This window comes from Mus caroli, unplaced genomic scaffold, assembly GCF_978045245.1.
Source record: "Mus caroli unplaced genomic scaffold, Mus_caroli_1 scaffold_6, whole genome shotgun sequence".
Lineage (NCBI taxonomy): Eukaryota > Metazoa > Chordata > Mammalia > Rodentia > Muridae > Mus > Mus caroli.
In genome coordinates this window covers 109,354,856-109,372,866 of record NW_028227261.1, presented here as the reverse complement: position 1 = coordinate 109,372,866, position 18,011 = coordinate 109,354,856, and the positions used below count along the sequence as shown (strand labels likewise).

At 43.7% G+C, this 18,011-nt stretch overlaps 1 protein-coding gene across 1 annotated transcript; it reads right to left on the bottom strand.

The window, feature by feature from the left end:
- Nucleotides 1-139: 139 nt before the first annotated feature.
- Exosc3 (exosome component 3) lies at nt 140-4,195 on the bottom strand. The gene is made up of 4 exons (XM_021160760.3): nt 3,830-4,195; nt 3,115-3,264; nt 1,194-1,345; nt 140-548 (listed from the first exon to the last, which is right to left on the bottom strand). The coding sequence occupies exons 1-4, from the start codon at nt 4,163-4,165 to the stop codon at nt 347-349; spliced, it is 840 nt and encodes a 279-aa protein (XP_021016419.2). The 5' UTR covers nt 4,166-4,195; the 3' UTR covers nt 140-346.
- Nucleotides 4,196-18,011: the final 13,816 nt, after the last annotated feature.

Below are 18,011 nucleotides of genomic sequence, written 5' to 3'. Positions count from 1 at the left end.
ACAGACGGCTTTGTTCTTTGCTTTCATTAATGTGTTCAACATTCCCTCTGGCAAGGAAGGCTTAACGATTATAACCAGAAAACAGGTTTAGTGTTGCAGTCCAGCTCACTATAGAAGCTGTACTGTAGAACTACAAATATAGACACTACCAACAAAGTTTATTATATAAAAGTTTTTATAATTTTCTCATCTATACATGATTGACAACCAGTATCTCTTACAAAAATATTTTATTCAATTCTAGTAAAATAATATGCTTCTTCTAAAGATCTGCCAGGAAGAAAAAAAAAAGATTTCCCCAGGAAACTCAGTCTTGACTAAAATATCCATTAAGAAAATTTATATGTCAGCTCTCTGCCAGTCTGGCAAAGATCTGTTTTCTTTGCTCTGTTGTCATGTGTTCACAAGCTTCTAAGACATTTGCCAAAATTAACGTCTGCTGAATGGTCTTAGCTTTGACCCATATTCTCCCATTCATTCCAAACACAATCTCCAACGGATAGAGTTTTCCCAGTTCTTGCACAATTTCACAATCTGGAGCTAATAGCCTGTTAGGAAAAATGAAAGAAAATGAAATTTAATAAAGTGGTAGTGTATGTTCTGGGTCTCCTAAACAAAATTCCTTTTCTGGAATTTCTTTCTGAGTAGTTCTCTGTGACTATTCAAAGTCCGCTCAGCATCATTCCCAAAACAAAACTTGATGTCTCTGCCCCTGTTCTTTTAGTTGCCCCTTCAAATGCCACACACACACACACACACACACACACACACACACACACACACACACCCAATGCTTCTGTATTTGGAGAGGAAGTCTACCTAGCTCATGTAAACTAAGTCTCAGATTTGTAGGTGTGAGAACTCCCTTGCCTTCCCAAGTAGCTGGGACTGAAGGAATGTGCCACCGCGCCCAGCTTAGTGCCCCTTTCACGGTGGGCTGGTCACACTTTGGTAGCAGGCCCCATTTTTTACAAATAAACATGCAGCACAGATTTGACTCAGTGGCTTGTTTTTTAAAAGGGCACACAAACGTAGGAGATAGGGTGGAGAGGGGAGGAAAGTGGGGAAGGAACCTGGAAGGAGTTACAGAGAAGAATGGGGAGCAAGTATAACCAACAAAATACCATTATGAAATTCTCAGAGTAAACAGGTCATTAAAGAAGGCAGGGCGGTTAATAAGCAGCATAACTTACTTTCTAATTAAGCCCAACGTCACTTTGAAGAGCAGGCCATCCTGCCCAATCACACCCATCCCATTGGCGCGGCCACAGCTGTCAATGCAGACCATCTCTGGTTCCATGTCTTTATTAGCAACCACACACTGGCCATAGATGAGATCTCCAACCTGTAAGATTAAAACCAAAGTTCAGTTCCCTTCATCCAGACATCCTACAGCTGCTGCTGCTGCTGGTTCTGATCCATGGGCACGAATGCCAGGGACCCACAGCTGTGACACTAAGGGACTGATGGTCCTCAGAATTCAGTCATCCCTTCACACACCATGAAACCCTCCAACCAGGAGCCATTCCAAGGCCTAAGAACAATCTTCAAGACTGTACTGTCCAACTTACATGTAGTTTAATTTAGCCTTGTATCTACTTAACATATATAAAATTCCATTCTTCAACAGTTCAGCTGCTCAGCAGCCACACGTAACTAGCAGTAACCGCACCAGTCAGTGCGGATATAAAAACAAACAGCATCACCGGAGAATGTTCTATCAGTACTAACAAGGAAATTACATTATTTGTCTAGAGGAAGGAAAAACCCATTATATCCATATTCAAAAGAAAACAGGACAATGGTAATTCAGATACTACTTCATGGAAATTTTGCTTTAAAATATTACAAAACTGAACTTTAAAATGAAGCTAAGGAAACAATAAATTTGTTCTCTTCAACATTAAAAATACCCACTGTTGAGCTGGGGATGGCTCATGGGCTAAGAGTACTTACTGCTCTTGTGGGGGACCCAGCTTTGGCTTCTAGCGCCCGTGTAGCAGCTCACAACCTGTCATAAGTCAAGTTTCAGGGGACCTGACCTTCCTGTCTGACCTCCACAAGAAGCTGTCACACAGCGTGCAAAAACATACATGTAGGCACACTTTCCTGTGCATACTTTAAAAATGCCTTAAAGTCCCCACTGTTGTGGGTGATTACAAAACCTAGCGGGAATCATTACACCCTTTCCGGCTTCCTGGGCATGTGGTCTTGCACAGGGCAATGAGAATGACTGAACACGAGCCAGATGGAGAATGAACCCAGTGTGTGGTGAATATGCAGGACAAGTGATGATGAGGACCTTATAGACAGTCATACTCAGTCAGCCTGGACCTCAAAGGTGATGTCTCCTAGGCTGAGGACACAGCTCCAAACAGGAACACCATTAATAAAGACCCAAGGGAAGGAATCAAAGCCCAGTTACACTGTGAAGCTTAAATATGGTTCCATGAAGTAACAGAAACCGCGAGCAAAGACCCCTGAGTACAATGCTCTCTGTAGGATTTGAATAATACTTTTCTTAATGAGATTTTTTTTTTAATGAGTTCATAAGATTGTTGCCCGCTCCTGTCAAAAGTGAGACAAAGGGATTGGCATACAAAAGATAAGAGAAGGAACGAATAAGATTGAGTGACTAAAGACCCTTGAGAGTTGAAGAAAAAGCAGCAGAGAGGCCAGCACATTTCTGGCTCGGGTGTTCAGGAAGAACATGGCTAAGCTACCCAGAAAGCCCAACCTGAAAACCTACAGAAACAAGACCACTCTTCTGTCAGCTCCAGCTCCAAGGATTTAGAGCCTCGATGAACAGATGGCCAATAGTGCCCATGGCCCTTAGACTAGGGCCATTTTCCTTGTGGGGTGGATTCAGACATGACAGGTAAGGAGGGGGATAGCAGATGAAACTCTTCAACCAGGTAGGGAAGAACCAAGGCTGCAAACAGGACACACAGCAATGCTTCTGGAGCCACAGCGCCTAAGAAACTCTTATAAACTATCGTGGAGAACAGGAGGGACATTTATGCTTTGAAGACAATTCAAGTAGCCCTCTGGATGGTTAACTTTCTGGGGAGTGGCTATTTTTTTCTTGTTGAAACCAAAGATTCCCATCATTACCTGTACATTGGGTCTGTTTCTTTTAGTTGCCCCTTCAAATGCCAGGTAAGACAAAGACGCTGGCTCACTCCCTCCAACATCAACTTTGAATATATCTCCAGCTTTAGCGATCACTATGCCAATCACGTGGTCCCCTTTCACAGGTACATACTAAAAGCAGAATAAAAACAACCATAAATGATACAAATACCATTACAAAATAGCTTCTGAAACTTTCATCTAGGTTGCTCAGGGTGGGTCTCAACCCATCCAGCCGACTCATAGTCCCCACGTAACTGGAACTACAAAATCGGCCTGCACCAGTCCAACTTTGTAGACGTCTAATCCACACTTGATCAAGTTTCAAGTTTTCTCAGCATCCTTTACAAGTCTGGTGGCACAAGAATCTTTACATTCAAGGAAACCCATTCCATTTGACATTATTCCTAAGTGAACGCTCTTAATTATTCTATGGGAAATTTAATTCCCTGTGATTTGGACTCATTGCAACTGGGACACCAAATGGCAACCCCGAGGCTCTGGGTTTTTCAAGACAAGATCTCACGGAACCTTTCTCTCCTTTCGCCTTTCTCAGGATGTGTTCCTATTGTGATTCCTCTAAAGAAGATGCAGAGAGAGGGCTAGAAGCCACCGCGGCTCTAGATTCGCCTTAACCTATGATCGCTTGCAGGAAGCCCACTTTCGCGGCAGCGCCGCCTCTCCGACCTCCGCTCACCCGCTTCTGCTGCGAGTCCACCCAGTAAACGCCGCCGCCGCCTCCGCTGGGCTCCTTGTGACGCAGGCGGCCACACTTGGTGACCAGCAGACGGTCCCCGCAGCGTCGCAAACCTGGGCCACACACTACGCGCAGCTTCGGGCGCGCACCGGCGTTCAGGCGTAACGGCTGCTCCCCGGCGCCGCCAAGGCCGTCTACGTCCTCGTGGTCCGGCAGCACCAGCTCCTCCCCGGGGAGAACCACCTGATTCAGCACCTTGTGCACGGCCCGTGCTCGGCAGCCCGCCACCGACTCGGGTCCAGCGGAGAGCCCTTCTGCCATGGCAGGCGTCACCATCGCGGCTTCCGGTGGTCTACTTCCGCTTCCGCTACCCGCCCACCAGGAGCATCTCTTTCCGGAGGTTGCGGGCTTTCTGAGTTGGACTTTAGCTTGGGAGATACTCGCTTCATCCCATGGGTGCTCCTCCCTGCCCGGTGTATGTAGCTGGCGGTCCACCCATCCCGTAGTCTCCCCGCGGGTGGAGTCCATCTGGGAGCCCTCACTCCCCGAGTCTAGTCTTTTGGCTTACTATCAAGGGGTGCTGGAATTGAGGGCCACTGGGAATTGAACTGGGGCTAGTTTGGGGGCCTTACCTTTCTACTCTGCCCGCAGAAAGGTGGCTCAGCTTTTGACCAGGAAAAACCAATTTTTTTTTCAAAATATAACTTGTTTGGTTGTTGCTACCAATTTACATTGTGTAAAATACAAAGAACAAAAGAACAAAGACTAGTGACTGTGCCGTAGCTCACGGTACCTAATGTAACAATCTCCCACCTCCTCCCACACACATCACACTTTTTCCACCTACTTGAGTTCATCCCTACAGTGGCTTGGGAACATCGGTAACTCAGGAATTCTCGCAGCTACTTCTTTGGGAGCACACTAACAGCTATGTGAGAAACTGTTAAATCCAAAACCCACAATGCAAGAACTTAGGAACTTGCAGTTTTCTGACTTTGGGGTTATCTGTGAAACCAGCTTTTCTCTGTCAGCATCTTCAGTGAGTAATTGATTCAATTCGCCAACAGCACTGAAGGCCTTGGCATTGACTGAGGTTTGATGCTTTGCTGCCAACTCGAGTTTTTAGATTTTTTTAGGGAATGGGGCATCACAATTCCTCCAAATTTGGTAAAATGCTGGCAAGCCATTTAATCCCTGGATATAGTAGGGACAACTGAAATACAAGTGCTCCAGCCAGGTTGTTAATTAGTGCTATTGAAAGACTGAGAGTAAGACTCCGTGGTAGGCAGATAAGGAGAGGAGCCACGGCTAGGTAACAGGTGATGAATTGTCAAGTTGGCTAACTTCTTCCTCAACCTCCTAACTCAATACAAGCTTAGCAGCCTCAGATAAAGGCTGCGTAGGCTTCTGTGTAGAGGGTAGGAGGCCATGTGCTTCCAGGTGGTACTATAGAAACCAGAAGTGTTAAACATGCAGATCTTTTTCTTCAATGGAAGAAATTGACAGCTGTTCATGTGGAAGGCTGGAATGGAGGTTGTTTAATACCAGGTAATTTTCCTATTCTGTGGAGCCAGCTCTCACCTGAATCCCCCTTTTCCTGGGCGTTTCCAGTCCATAGACTCCATCCTTATAAGAGAGATCTCATGTACTTTGCAAAAGAGTTTGCTGTTATGATTATAAAACCTTCCCTCCCTAGGCTCTTTTCCTGAGCATTGTTTCTCAGTCAATAGAACCCACTCTTGTGGAAGAGGTCATGGTGCTTTTCAAAAAACATGCACTTTGCAAGGGAGTTTAGATATAACCGTGTCCTAAGCTTTGTGGTAATAGTTGTCACAAGGAAACCTTTTTTTTTTTCTTTGAAAGTTTTACTGTTTAAATAAGTAATAAATAAATAAATAAAAATAAAAATAAACTGGAGTCACACTCTCAAAGTTTGTACCAGCCGGCTAAGTCATGCTGAACCACGTTTACTTCTTACTTTCTGGGGATCTCCGCTGGCAGCAGAGCTTGCAGGGACCCCTCACACTTTTGACTCTCACCTGCAACAACCGCAAGCCCCTTGCTGATGGGCTGGTTGAACAAGTTCAAGGCCTGCACAGGACATGTCACACAACAGTTCTGGCCTAATCCACCATCCACTCTTTATTCAAATCGACCAACCCTGCATGGTGGGTGGAGGGCAGACTCTTCAAAGACTTTAAAAACGCCAGTTCTTCAGAAAAGATTGGATTTGGGGGGGCTGAATCCCCTATGTATTTTGAAAAGGGTCTTTTTCTTGGTGTCCAGTTTGTGTTTTTCTTCACTCCTCATAAACAGCTTTCTTCAACAGCTGATTATGTCGTCTGCATTTGAGATGTTTCTGCTTCCACCTGTTGAGCGCCATATTTTTTTTTCCTTTCAAGCCCCCTAGACTGTACCACTTGGTTAGTCTACCCAGAGATGGATGTTCTCTGGACGGAGGTAAATTATGCTTCTTTCTTCCTTTATAACTCAGGTCTCAAAAGACGATAGGTATTCTGTGACTAAACAACCAAGCCCATTTTAATTCATTGGCTCAATGGTATGCCTTTTGGTGTATTCAGTGACTTCAGGCCTCTGAAAGGCGGAGAAGGAGAGTGAACGTGGTTCATTCTCAGGACTGGTCCTCAGCACCTACCTTAGGTAGTTTGGGGTTTCTCAAGGAAATAGAATACAAAATCTAGGGCAGGAGCCATACCCGGTGCACTTCTCTTAGCAAAGGGACAGGAGGTAGCCCACCTCATGGATTCAGAAAACAAAGGAGGCTAAATCATTGGAGACTCAAGGCCAGAAAAGGCGGGCCCTTGCAAGCACCACCCACCGGCCGCGAGGGCCTCGAGCTGGAAGGCTTATCCCCTGTGCCCTGCCAAGTCTGTACTTCGAATCCTCAGGTTCCTGCAGTTGCGCACCTGCGTGCAGTTAAGAGTCGGTCTTAAAGCAGCCTGGCTTATAACCTCTTCGGAATTCAGCAACATGAGGGATACTCTGGATTCGGGAGTGGTGATAGTCAATGAAGTCTCGAAACGACAGGAGGTCCTTTTTAATGGTGGTGTAAATGGCTATGGCCATTGGAGAATAAAGAACACTAAAAGACAGTGTAGGCCATGTGGGTACCTCTTTCTCCGTCTAGCATGTGCAACTTTTCCCTGAATTGCCCAGGTAGACTCAGCTGCTTCTGTATTGAGAGTTTGCAGTGGAAGCCATTTGGGAGTTTGAGTACCACAGGCCTTCATCCCTGCTTAGGCAGCCGAGTGTTACCACCCTGAAAAGCTGGATCTCAACCGAAGCTTTTCAAACTTTTTCTAGATGTCTTAGTTTCTCTGTCTCTGTCTCCCTCCATCTCCGTCCCTTCCTCCTGCTATCCCCCGTGTCTCTCTCTGTCTCTGTCTCCCTCTGTGTGTCTCTCTCTGTCTCTCTCTCTCTCTCTCTCTTTTTCTCTCTCTCTGTCTCTCTCTCTGTCTCTCGGTTTGTTTTTTTACATATGTTTTGTGGAAAGGTAGAGGGCTACTTGCAATTGTCATTTTGCGCGTCTACCACATTAGTTCCTTGGGTAGAATTCAGGTTTTCAGGTGTGGCCACAAAGCGGAAGTTGGACTGTTGGAGCCCCTGGCTTCCTTTTCATTGCTTACTTCTAATGTTTTAGGCAAAAGGAACCACAGCTCAACACTGGGGACAGTTATCCTCTCAAGGGGACTCCCACATATCTGTTACAGCACCACAAAAAAAAAAAAATCTCAGAACAAGTCGTAAGTTAATTATATTAACCAGACAATGTGCTGGCATCTTGTGAGAATAGTAGCTACAGACCCGATTTCAGAGTGGTTGAAGCCACTTAGACTGTAAGTTTAGATGTTAGGAAACGTATGTGCTGGCATATTCCTTTTTCTGCCTTCAAAGACGATACTTTTTTAGATATACTCTTCAGGATTGTGGCTGGAGAAGTATTAGGGATAAAATGTTAATGAAAACTATTTTTACTTACTGTCTTAATTAGGGTTGGGTTGTTTGTTTGTTTGTCTGGGTTTTTTTTTTTTTTCCTTTGCTGTGAAGAGACTCCATGACTAAGGCAGCTCTTTATAAAGGCAAATATTTAACAGGGGTTGGCTTACGGTTTCAGAGGTTTGGTTCATTATCATCATGGCAGGGCAGCATGGCAGCTTCCAGGCAGACTTGGTGCTGGAGGAGCCAGGAATTATACACCTGGATCTGCAGGGAGCAAGAGACTGTGTCACACTGAGCATAGCTTGACCATGTATAAGATTTCAAAGCCCTCCTCCACGGTGACACACTTCCTCCAATAAGGCCACACCTCTTAATAGTGCCACTCCCTGTGGACCAAGCATTCAGACACTAGTATCTTGGGGACATTCCTATTCAAACTCTTACACATAGATCACATAGGACACAGTTTATGAGCCATCTTTGATCTACTTTTTACGTTTTTTTTTAAGATTTATTTATTTTATGTATATGAGTACACACTTTAGTTGTACAGATGGTTGTGATCCTTCATGTCATTGTTGGGAATTGAACTTAGGACCTCTGCTTGCTCTAGCCAACCCCACTTGCTCCGGCCAAAGATTTATTTACTAGTATAAGTTCACTGTAGCTGTCTTCAAACGCACCAGAAGAGGGTATTAGATCTCATTATGGGTGGTTGTGAGCTACCATGTGGTTGCTGGGATTTGAACTCAGTACCTTTGGAAGAGCAATCGGTGCTCTTACCCACTGAACCATCTCACCAGCCCTACTTTTTATGTTTTTAATGTGTGTGTTTTAATGTGGGTGCAGGGCCCTGTGGAGGCCAGAGAGAGTATCTGGATCCCCTGGAGCTGGAATTACACAGGAGGTTGTGAGTTGGCCAGAGCAGGTGCTGGGAATCCAACTCAGGAAGGACGTTTGCAAGAGCTGCAAGTTCTTTTTACTGCTAAGCCATCCCTCTAGCCCCTCGTTAGCCATTTTAAACCATCTCATTTGTGATGGCTCTAAAAAGTACAGCTCTGGTTATAGCTTGTCAGGTCGGCCATACTGCAGATTCTTGGGCGTCATCTAGAGAGTGACAGAATACAGTCAAGAGGCTTTCCTTTCTCACACCTCCTTTATCTTCTTCCTTATGCAATCAGGCTTTCTCTTCTTCACCCCACCTTTTTCTCTCTCCTGTTCTGAGCAGGTTATTAAGGCAGGCAAGCTGAACCTTGGTCTCTGTCCTAGGAGAAGTCATTGACTCCATGGGACGATACCCAGCATTGTATTTTCAGTAACAGCCTGATAAAAGGTATCCCTTCCTAGTACAGGAAGGAAGGTGGGAGGCGCGTATCAAACAAGATATGTTTCCTACAGGAGGTAAGTGGACCTTTGATGTTTTAGTTTAATGGTTTCTAAATTTAAAAATAAAGTACACAACAGCAAAAAAAAAAAAAGCACATGAAGGTATTGTTAATATTTTTATTTCAAGTACAGGATTTAATCTGTGATTGCTCACAGTTAATCACAAAAGAGACTAGTTGCTACATAGATTTTTTTTTAATCACAAAGAAAGTCTTAACTTCTCAAATATAAGGCTTACAGAAACATTAAATATGTTTGTAGTTCCATAAAATATTATATGACTTCTCCCTTTTCATCCCCCAAATTTGAATCTATGTTATCAGCTATTAATAGATCCTTATTTGGAATGGCATTCAAGTTGGGTTCTCCTGTACTACAATATAAAACTAATACTAAACACCCCAGTTACATGATTTTCTGGTTTCCAACAGATGTGCCATTAACAAGGACACATCTTTCCAGCTTATGCTCTCATTTTGTGTCACACACATGTATCACATGCCACGCATGCGTAGCATGTCCCTTCAAAGACAATAGCAAAAAGTAGCAAGACTCTAAATCCAAGAAGACTCCAGTGATTCAAGTGAGAATGGCCCCTGTAGGCTCATATATGCATGCTTTGTCCTCAGTTGGTGAAGGATTAGCAGACCTTGTTGGAGGATGTATGTTACTGGGGGTATGCTTTGAGGTTTCAAAAGCCTGTGCAAGGCAGAGTGTGTGTGTGTGTCTGTGTGTGTGTGTGTGTGTCCCTCCCCACTCCACCTCTCTCTGTGTCTGCTAAGGATCCAGGATGTAAACCTCTGTGCTGGTTTGAATATACCTGGCCCTTTCGAAGAGGCACTATAATGAGGTGTGGCCTTTGTTAGAGGCAGTGTGTCACTGTGTAGGCAGGCTTTGAGGTCTCCTAATACTCCAGTGCAGAAGAGAGACCCCTCCTGGCTGCCTACAGAAGAGTCTACTGCTGCTGCCTTTAGATCAAGATGTAGAACTAGCTGGTATTCCAGCTCCACGTCTGCCTGGATGCTGCCATGCTTCCTGCCATGATAGTGGACTGAACTGTTATGGGTATGGGAAATATTAAAAACAACAGGCAGGCTTCCCACACTGCTGCTGGCCACTCTCTGCCCTGGCACAGTCCCACTGGCTCTGTCTCTATCTAGCACCCACAGTGACCAATCACTGTATTCTGGTTTGTCTCTGAAGCTGCTTGTTCCCTCTCTGCCATAAACCCCTGTAGTCGGCGATCCCATATTTCAATAACCCAGTAAATCAAAACTCTAGAAGCTTATAACTAACAAGTCAGATTTATATATCAATAAATTCTCAATTCACAAGATGCCAATACAATAATTTCTGAACCAATTAATTGATAATGATAAACAGTACCCACCTAGATTCGACAAATTACCTCAATTATTCTAACCTTTATGATATCATAACTACCTGTGGCTATTTAAAGCCACACTTATTCAGGTTCTTCTTCCTGTCTGTCCACATCCATCTTGACTTCCTTTCCCTCTCCTCAGAGGCTCTCTCACTCTGCAACTCATAGCTCTGCCTTTACCTTGTCCAATCACAGCCTCCTAGTTAGGCTGCCTAATATTTTAGTGTGATTGGACGGAGAAAATCCTGTCACACTGAACCTCTGAAACTGTAAACCAACCACAATTAAATGTTGCCCCTTATAAGAATTGTCTTGGTCATGGTGTCTCTTTACAGCAATGGAAAACCTAAGTCAGAAATAAGTAGCAGGGACTATCTAGGGTATTGCTGTGATAGGTTTGACCATACTTTTGTTTGGAGGAATGTGGATTTGGGGACTTTGAATTTGGAAAGTCATGGAATACTTTAAGTGAGACTTAATGGCCCATCATCCTAGTATGAATATGGAATACATTGGTGCTGAGGGTGATTTCAACTCTGGAGATTGTTCTTGTGATGTTTTGGTGAAGAATGTTGCTGCTTTATGCTCTTGTCTGAAGAGTCTGCCTAAAGCTAAGGTAAAGAGATTTATAATAATTGCATTGACAAAGGAAGTCTTAAAAAGCCCAGCATAGATGTTGTCCTCTGGCTTACTCTCATGAAGAACATTTTGATCAAGCATAGTAAGCTTAGAAAGGAAAAATACAAAATGTATGGTTCAAAGAGTAAAGGGGCACAAGTGCAATGAAACTAAATGCTGTGTTCAAGGATTAGGGACTTGTTAAATGGAATTAAGGGAGTAGTGACCTTGAGACAAGATCCTACCCAGCTAGACTCATGCATTTGCAATTGGAGGGAGGGTTATATCATGTTGTTATAACTTTGTTGTTGTTTTCATTTGGATATAAGGAGATATTATTATATGTCGAATTGACAGGGGATAGATTGTGGTAGCAATTCTCAATTTTTAACTTAAAAATTTATAAATTTTAAAATCTATAATGAAAAGCTTAGGTGCAGGTATGGTAGTACACACCTTTAATCCCAGCATTCAGTAGACAGAGCTATACAGATCTTTTGAGTTCAAGGTCAATCTACAGAGCAACTTCCAGGACACCCAGGTTTAGACAGTGAAGGAGTTGGAAAACAGAAAGCTGGTGATAATGTAATAGAACAATAGGGCCATGTTCCAGCCCCAGCAAGCAGCAGAACTCAGAGCTTTGGCTATGTGGACCTGGCTTTAGAATCAAGAATTGAAGGGACTATTGGGACAATTGATGCTGGCTAGCTGGAACTAAGAAATTCACAGTGATTAAAAAGATACCAGAATCACTGAGGTGAAATCTTCTGGGAAGTGTTTCCTGGGAGCACAAAGAAGCTATGTTCCAGAGATAGTAAAGGTTGTACCTCATGCTTCAGTTGAACTTGATAATGTATAAGAATCACCCAGATGGTACTGGATTTGAAGGCGTGAAGGAGTCATGGAAAGCGGTTGAGGTTTGGCACTGGGAGAAGCCAGGGAAGGCCATTAGTGAAGGTGTAGCCTCAATTGCAGTTGACAGCCAAGGACTTAAGGGGTCATGAAAAGAAGTTGAGGCTTGACACCATCGAGGGAGCCTATGAGAGGCCGTTGGTGAAGCCTAGTTACAGCAGAAGACCCCACTGTATTGGAGATGCCAGTACCAAGGGATGCCCACCATGGGATGCAGCAGCAGTGGAGTGGAGTCAACCAGAGCCTAGAGTGCTACAGAGGGCAGAACTGGAAAAGTACACAAGCCCTTTGGAGGAGCCCAGAAGCTCATGTGCAGATCCCAGACACTAGAACAAGTAGCTGTGAAGTTGAAGTTGCCTTGGAGACCCAAAGATGTCAGAGATGCTAGAGCCTTGGGACACTTGCTGAGGAAAGCTGTTAACAGGGATTGGAACTACCCCCAGTAGAAAGAAATGTGTTGCAGTCATCAAAGCTGAAAGGAGTTGGACATCATATATAGAGATGCAGAGTTTGAAGTTTGCCCAGCTGGTTTTTATTTTGCTTTGGTCCAGTATTTCCTCACTCACTATGATGTTTGGAACAGTAATGTATATCCTGTGCCATGATATGAAGTATGGGATCTGCTTTTTTATTTAGATTTTATAGGGGGTTACAGTTAAGAGATTTCATGAATCTCAGAAGCGACTTGGAACTTTAGACTTTTAGCATTGTTGAGACTATAACACTGTCATATACTATGGGACTTTTGAAGTTGAACTAAATGTATTTTGTATTATACTATGGCTAGGTATGGCCTCCATAGACCCATGTGTTTAAACAAGGCTTTGGGGGTCAGAGAGTGGAATGTGGTGGTTTGAATATGTTTGGTCCTTGGGAAGTGGCACTGTTATGAGGGGTGGCCTTGTTGGAAGAAGTGCATCACTATAGGGGTGGGCTTTGAAGGCCTATATTCAAGCTCAGCCCATTGTGGGAAGTGTCATCTGGCTGTCTCTGGATCAAGATGGAGAATTTTCAGTTCCTCCAGCTCCATGTCTGCCTGGATGCTGCATGCTTTCTGCCTTGATGATAATAGACTGAACCTCTGAAACTGTAAGCCAGCTCCAATTAAATATACTCTCTTATAAGAATTGCCTTGGTCATGGTGTCTCTTCACAACAATGGAAACCCTAACTAAGACAATATTGATAAATAAAAGCAGGAGCTCTCTCATGGGATTATAAGACCCAACTTAGCAGTTACAGCAACGAAGAGTCTGCCTAGGCCCATATGACTTCATACCAAATATGAAGAATCAATGCACAGCTCAAATGGCATGTTTGCCATTTGACAAATTCCAAGGACGTCTGCTCTTAGTGTTTCTATTGAACATTATAAAAGAAATTATACCAAGAGCAAAAAAAAAAAAAAAAGGTAATGAAAATTGTCAATAGAAGTAAAGGTGTATATGTGCAGGTGACATGATCCAGCTTATAGAACACCCCAAGGAACCCACAAAATGAAACACAAGTTCAATGGGGGGACGGATAGGATTCCAGACAACACCAATTGCATTTTTGTACACTTGAAACAAATAGCACAACACGGTGATTTCAAAGTCAGCCTGGGCTATATGAGGCCCTGTCTAGGGAAAAAAAAAAAAAAGAAAGAAAATGGCCCATAGATGAACTTTGGAAATTATCCCAGTAAGAGCAACATCAAAGGAACAAAATACTGAAGAACAAATGACACAGAATAAGCTGCCAGCTGTGCTGTTCCTGCCAAAATGTAAGGGGCACATTCTTGCTGTCACAGAGCCAGGGCTGTGGTTTCCCTTCCAAGGTGACTATGGACTGTACATCCTCTCAAAACACTGAGCCAACCTAAACTTTTACCCTTAAAAATGTAAAAGCAGTAAAAGTGGAGGAGTTGTGCTTCGGGCGAGACTTCACTAATAAAGACAAGGGAGCATGGGCTAGTGACTAGACATAGATCATTAGAACAGACCAACACAAGAAAGAAACTAAGAACCCGAGAAAGCCAGGCACAGTCTTGTGTAGGAACATAGCATCTGGAGTGGAGGCACAAGGATCACGAGTTCAAGGTCAACCTGCACTACAAAGATTGTTTCAAAAAAAGAGAAACCCTATGCTTAGGATCAACTAAGGTTTTTGTTTGTTTGTTTGAGATAGAGTCTTGCTGTGTAGCCCTCAGATTACCTGGAACTCCCTAAGTAGATCAGATAGCTTCAAACTCATAAAGACCTGCCTGCCTCTGCTCCTAGGTGCAGGATCATCGACATGTGTACCTGTACCCAGACCAAAGTTCAGCTTGGTTTTTTTGTTTGTTTGTTTGGTTGGTTGGTTTTTTTTTTTTTTTTTTTACAAAAATGCCAAAACAATTCAGTAGAAAAAAAATTGTCTTTTCCGGCACATGTTAGGACACCCGATACAAGCAAATAAATGAAGTTGAACCTGTTTCAAATGACATCCAAACCTCTCTCGGTAGATCAAAGACCTTAATGTCAGAACTAAATTAAAACTCCTAGTAGACAGAGATAATCTGATGGTTGATTCCTAGATAGGAAATCATCAAAACCACAGACACTAAAAGGAAGAAAAAGGCTAAAAAGTAGGCTTTATCACAATTAATATAGAAAACACACAGGAGAATACTTTCTTTTTTTTTTTTTTTTTTCAAAGATTTATTTATTATATGTAAGTACACTGTAGCTGTCTTCAGACACTCCAGAAGAGGGCGCCAGATCTCGTTGCGGATGGTTGTGAGCCACCATGTGGTTGCTGGGATTTGAACTCTGGACCTTCGGAAGAGCAGTCGGGTGCTCTTACCCACTGAGCCATCTCACCAGCCCGAGAATACTTTCAAAGTTATCTGGGATAAAGTATCTGGGAAAATGTCGTGATGAAACCCATTATTTTACACAAACAAAAATGTTAAATTATCTGATAAAAGAAATGTCTTGAAGTTTGCATTTCAATAAAGAGACCGTTTTTCTGATTTAAAAGTGGGCAGGAGGGCTTGAGAGATGGCTCAGGTAAGGAGGTGCTTGCTGCCAAGCCTGATAGTGAGAGTCGACTCAGCAGGACCCACGCAGTGGAGGGAGAAGGTCGACTCAGCAAAGACTTATCCTCTGTCTGTCACATGTGTACTGTGGCATGCCTGCCTCCCAATCCTGCTAAACAAATAAATGTGATTTTAAAATATAATTTTATAAAATAAAACAGGGGCTGAAGACATGGCTCAGTAGTTAAGAACATTTTGAGTAGTTCACAACTGATTGTAACTCCAGCTCTGGGAGATCCAGCATCCTCTTGCACCTGCAGGGTGTTCATGCTTGCACACTTGCTAACGCACATACATATACAGAAATAAAACAATCTTGTTTACTAATGTAAATGGGAATGGATATAAATAGACCCTTTTTTTCTAAAGGAGATATACGGATGGCCAATAAGCACATGAATAAGTGCTTAAAATTGTAAGTCCTCTGGTCTTAAGGGCACACCTTTGTAACGGGACTTTTTTGGACCTGCCAGATACATAAATAATGACACGGAGTCTTTTAACATTTAAAAGCTTAGGCCTTAGCTGGGCAGTCTCCCAACTACTTCTGGCCAACTTCCTGGCACATGGCCAAGTCTACGTTTCTGCTCCACTGTGGTCTATCCATCCACCTCAAGTCTGCTGGCGAATTCCCTTCTGATTTCTTCTCTCAGAGACCCTCTCTCTGCACAATGCTGTGGCCACTCCTTGAACCCGTGTGTCTGCCAATGTTTTGACCGTTCCTTTAACCTATGTGTGTGCCCACTGATGAAGCCCATTGCCAGGTGTTTGTGATATTGGTTGCTGGGGAAGAGTCAGAAAATCTCCCCAGCAACCACAGCCAGGCCAATCCGAAGTTGCTACACCTGCACCAGACTCTTTCCTTGTACCCCTCCCATACCCATTTCTTGAGAATAGACATTGTTTAGATCTGGAAATCCCCTACTCCCTCCTTCTCCTTTCCCCCCTGAGGGCCTATAAAAACTGGAACCCCTTTCCCCTCGAGGTCGACTCCTCTACCACTGCGTGGGATATGAGTCGTCCCCAGAGTTCTGGCTTTCCCCAAATAAAGCCTCATGTGGTTTGCATCAAGCTTGGTCTCTCGTGAGTTCTTGGGGGTCCGCTATTGTCCCATGGCTTGAGCAAGGGGCTCCTCTCAGGGTCTTTCAGAACCAGTAACAGATGTAACAACTCCAATGGTTTGAATGAGACGTTCCCCCAGAGTCTCAAGCATGTGAACACTTCACAGCAATAAAACAGTAACTAAGAGACCCACCTATGCCCTCCTTGGGATGGTACTGGACTATCAGCTTGAGTGGGCAGGCAACTTCTCCAGTTGGTGGCACTGTTGGAAGCTTAGGAAGTGTGGCTAGAGAAGGTGTATCACTGAGGGTAGGCTTTCACATATAAAGCCTCCTCTACAGCTAGTTTGTTCTTCATGTTTGCAGTATAAGACGTGAGCTCTCAGCTGTTTGTGCTACCGTGCTTGCCTCTGCTCCAACATCATGGACTCTAACCCTCTGGAGTTGTAAGCCCAAATTAGCTCTTATTCCTATACGTTGCCCTAGACCTTGTATTTTATCACAGCAACAAAAAGTTCACTAATACAACAGCTATCTGGGTATCACGTACCTGCTGACAGTCCAGTACCATCGTAAGGAGGGCATAGGTAGGCGTCTTAGTTACTGTTTTATTGCTGTGAAGAAACCTGACCAACATAACTCTTATATAAGAAGGCTTGCTTAGCGTTTCAGAGGTTGGGTCCATTTTCATCATGGCAGGATGCATGGGGCACACACATTGTGCTGGAGGAGACGTGAGAACCACCACATCCTGATCTGTAGGCAGAGAAGAGTGAGACCCTCAAAGCCCAGCCCCCAGTGATACACTTCCTCCAACAAACTCACACCTCCCAATCATTTTAATCCTTTCAAAAAGTTCCACCCCCTGGTTACTAAGCATTCAGATGATGACCCTGTGGGGGCCATTGTTAGTCAAACACCACAGTGAGGAACTGGAGAGATGACTCAGCAGCACACTTGCTTCTCTTCTAGAGATTCGAGTTCAGTTCCCAGCAACCAAATGGCAGCTCACAACAGTCTATAAGACGGGAGCATCTTCAAGGGATCTAACATCCTCTTCTGACCTCTGTGGGCAACTCATCAAAGTGCGCAGAGCCATGAATAGACACATAAAGGTTTTGTTTTGTTTTGTTTTAAAATAAATCTTTGCCTAGTATGGTAGCTCGTGCCTTTAATCCCAGCACTCAGGAGGCAGAGGCAGGTAGATCTCTGAGTTTGAAGCCAGCCTGGTCTACAGAGTGAGTTCCAGGACAGGCAAGGCTATACAGAGAGCCCTGTCTTAAACACAAACAAACTAATTTTTTATTATTATTAAAAGGGCTAGACGGATTTAACTGAGGCAGCCTGGTTTAGACAGCCTTGCATTGTACTTTTCTAGCTCCTGAGAAGACAGCTCTATGGAAAAGCTTAACTTGGTTTTTCTTCAGCCTTTCTGTAACTTTCTGTGGTAAAAGCACACACTCAGATTTTTGTTTCCCTCTTCTCAACTTGAATAACATTTTGTCATTTGTTATTGTTGCCTTTTGTTGGCAAACTTTAAAGCCTTTTAAATCATTTTTTTAACCCCTTGATTTTTATTTTATGTATCTGGGTGTTTTGCCTGCATGCATGTTTGTGTAGCACATGCATGCAGTTATAGATAATTGTAAGCTGCCACACATAATAGTTGCCAGGAATCAAAGCTGGGTGCTCTTAATCACCAAGCCATCTCTCCAACTCCTGTGGACTGACTTTTTTTTTAAGAGGCAGGAGTATATAGTGGGAAGAGTCTAGACTCTGGAATCTGACAGTTCTAGATTTG

What these genes read in the sequence shown, in the direction of transcription:
- Exosc3 (XM_021160760.3), bottom strand. Translation starts at nt 4,165, where the DNA reads ATGGTGACGCCTGCCATGGCAGAAGGGCTCTCCGCTGGACCCGAGTCG. An exon ending in TGGACTCGCAGCAGAAGCGG is followed by an intron (nt 3,265 to 3,829) that starts GTGAGCGGAGGT and finishes TTCTGCTTTTAG; the next exon opens with TATGTACCTGTGAAAGGGGA. An exon ending in GAAACAGACCCAATGTACAG is followed by an intron (nt 1,346 to 3,114) that starts GTAATGATGGGA and finishes TTAATCTTACAG; the next exon opens with GTTGGAGATCTCATCTATGG.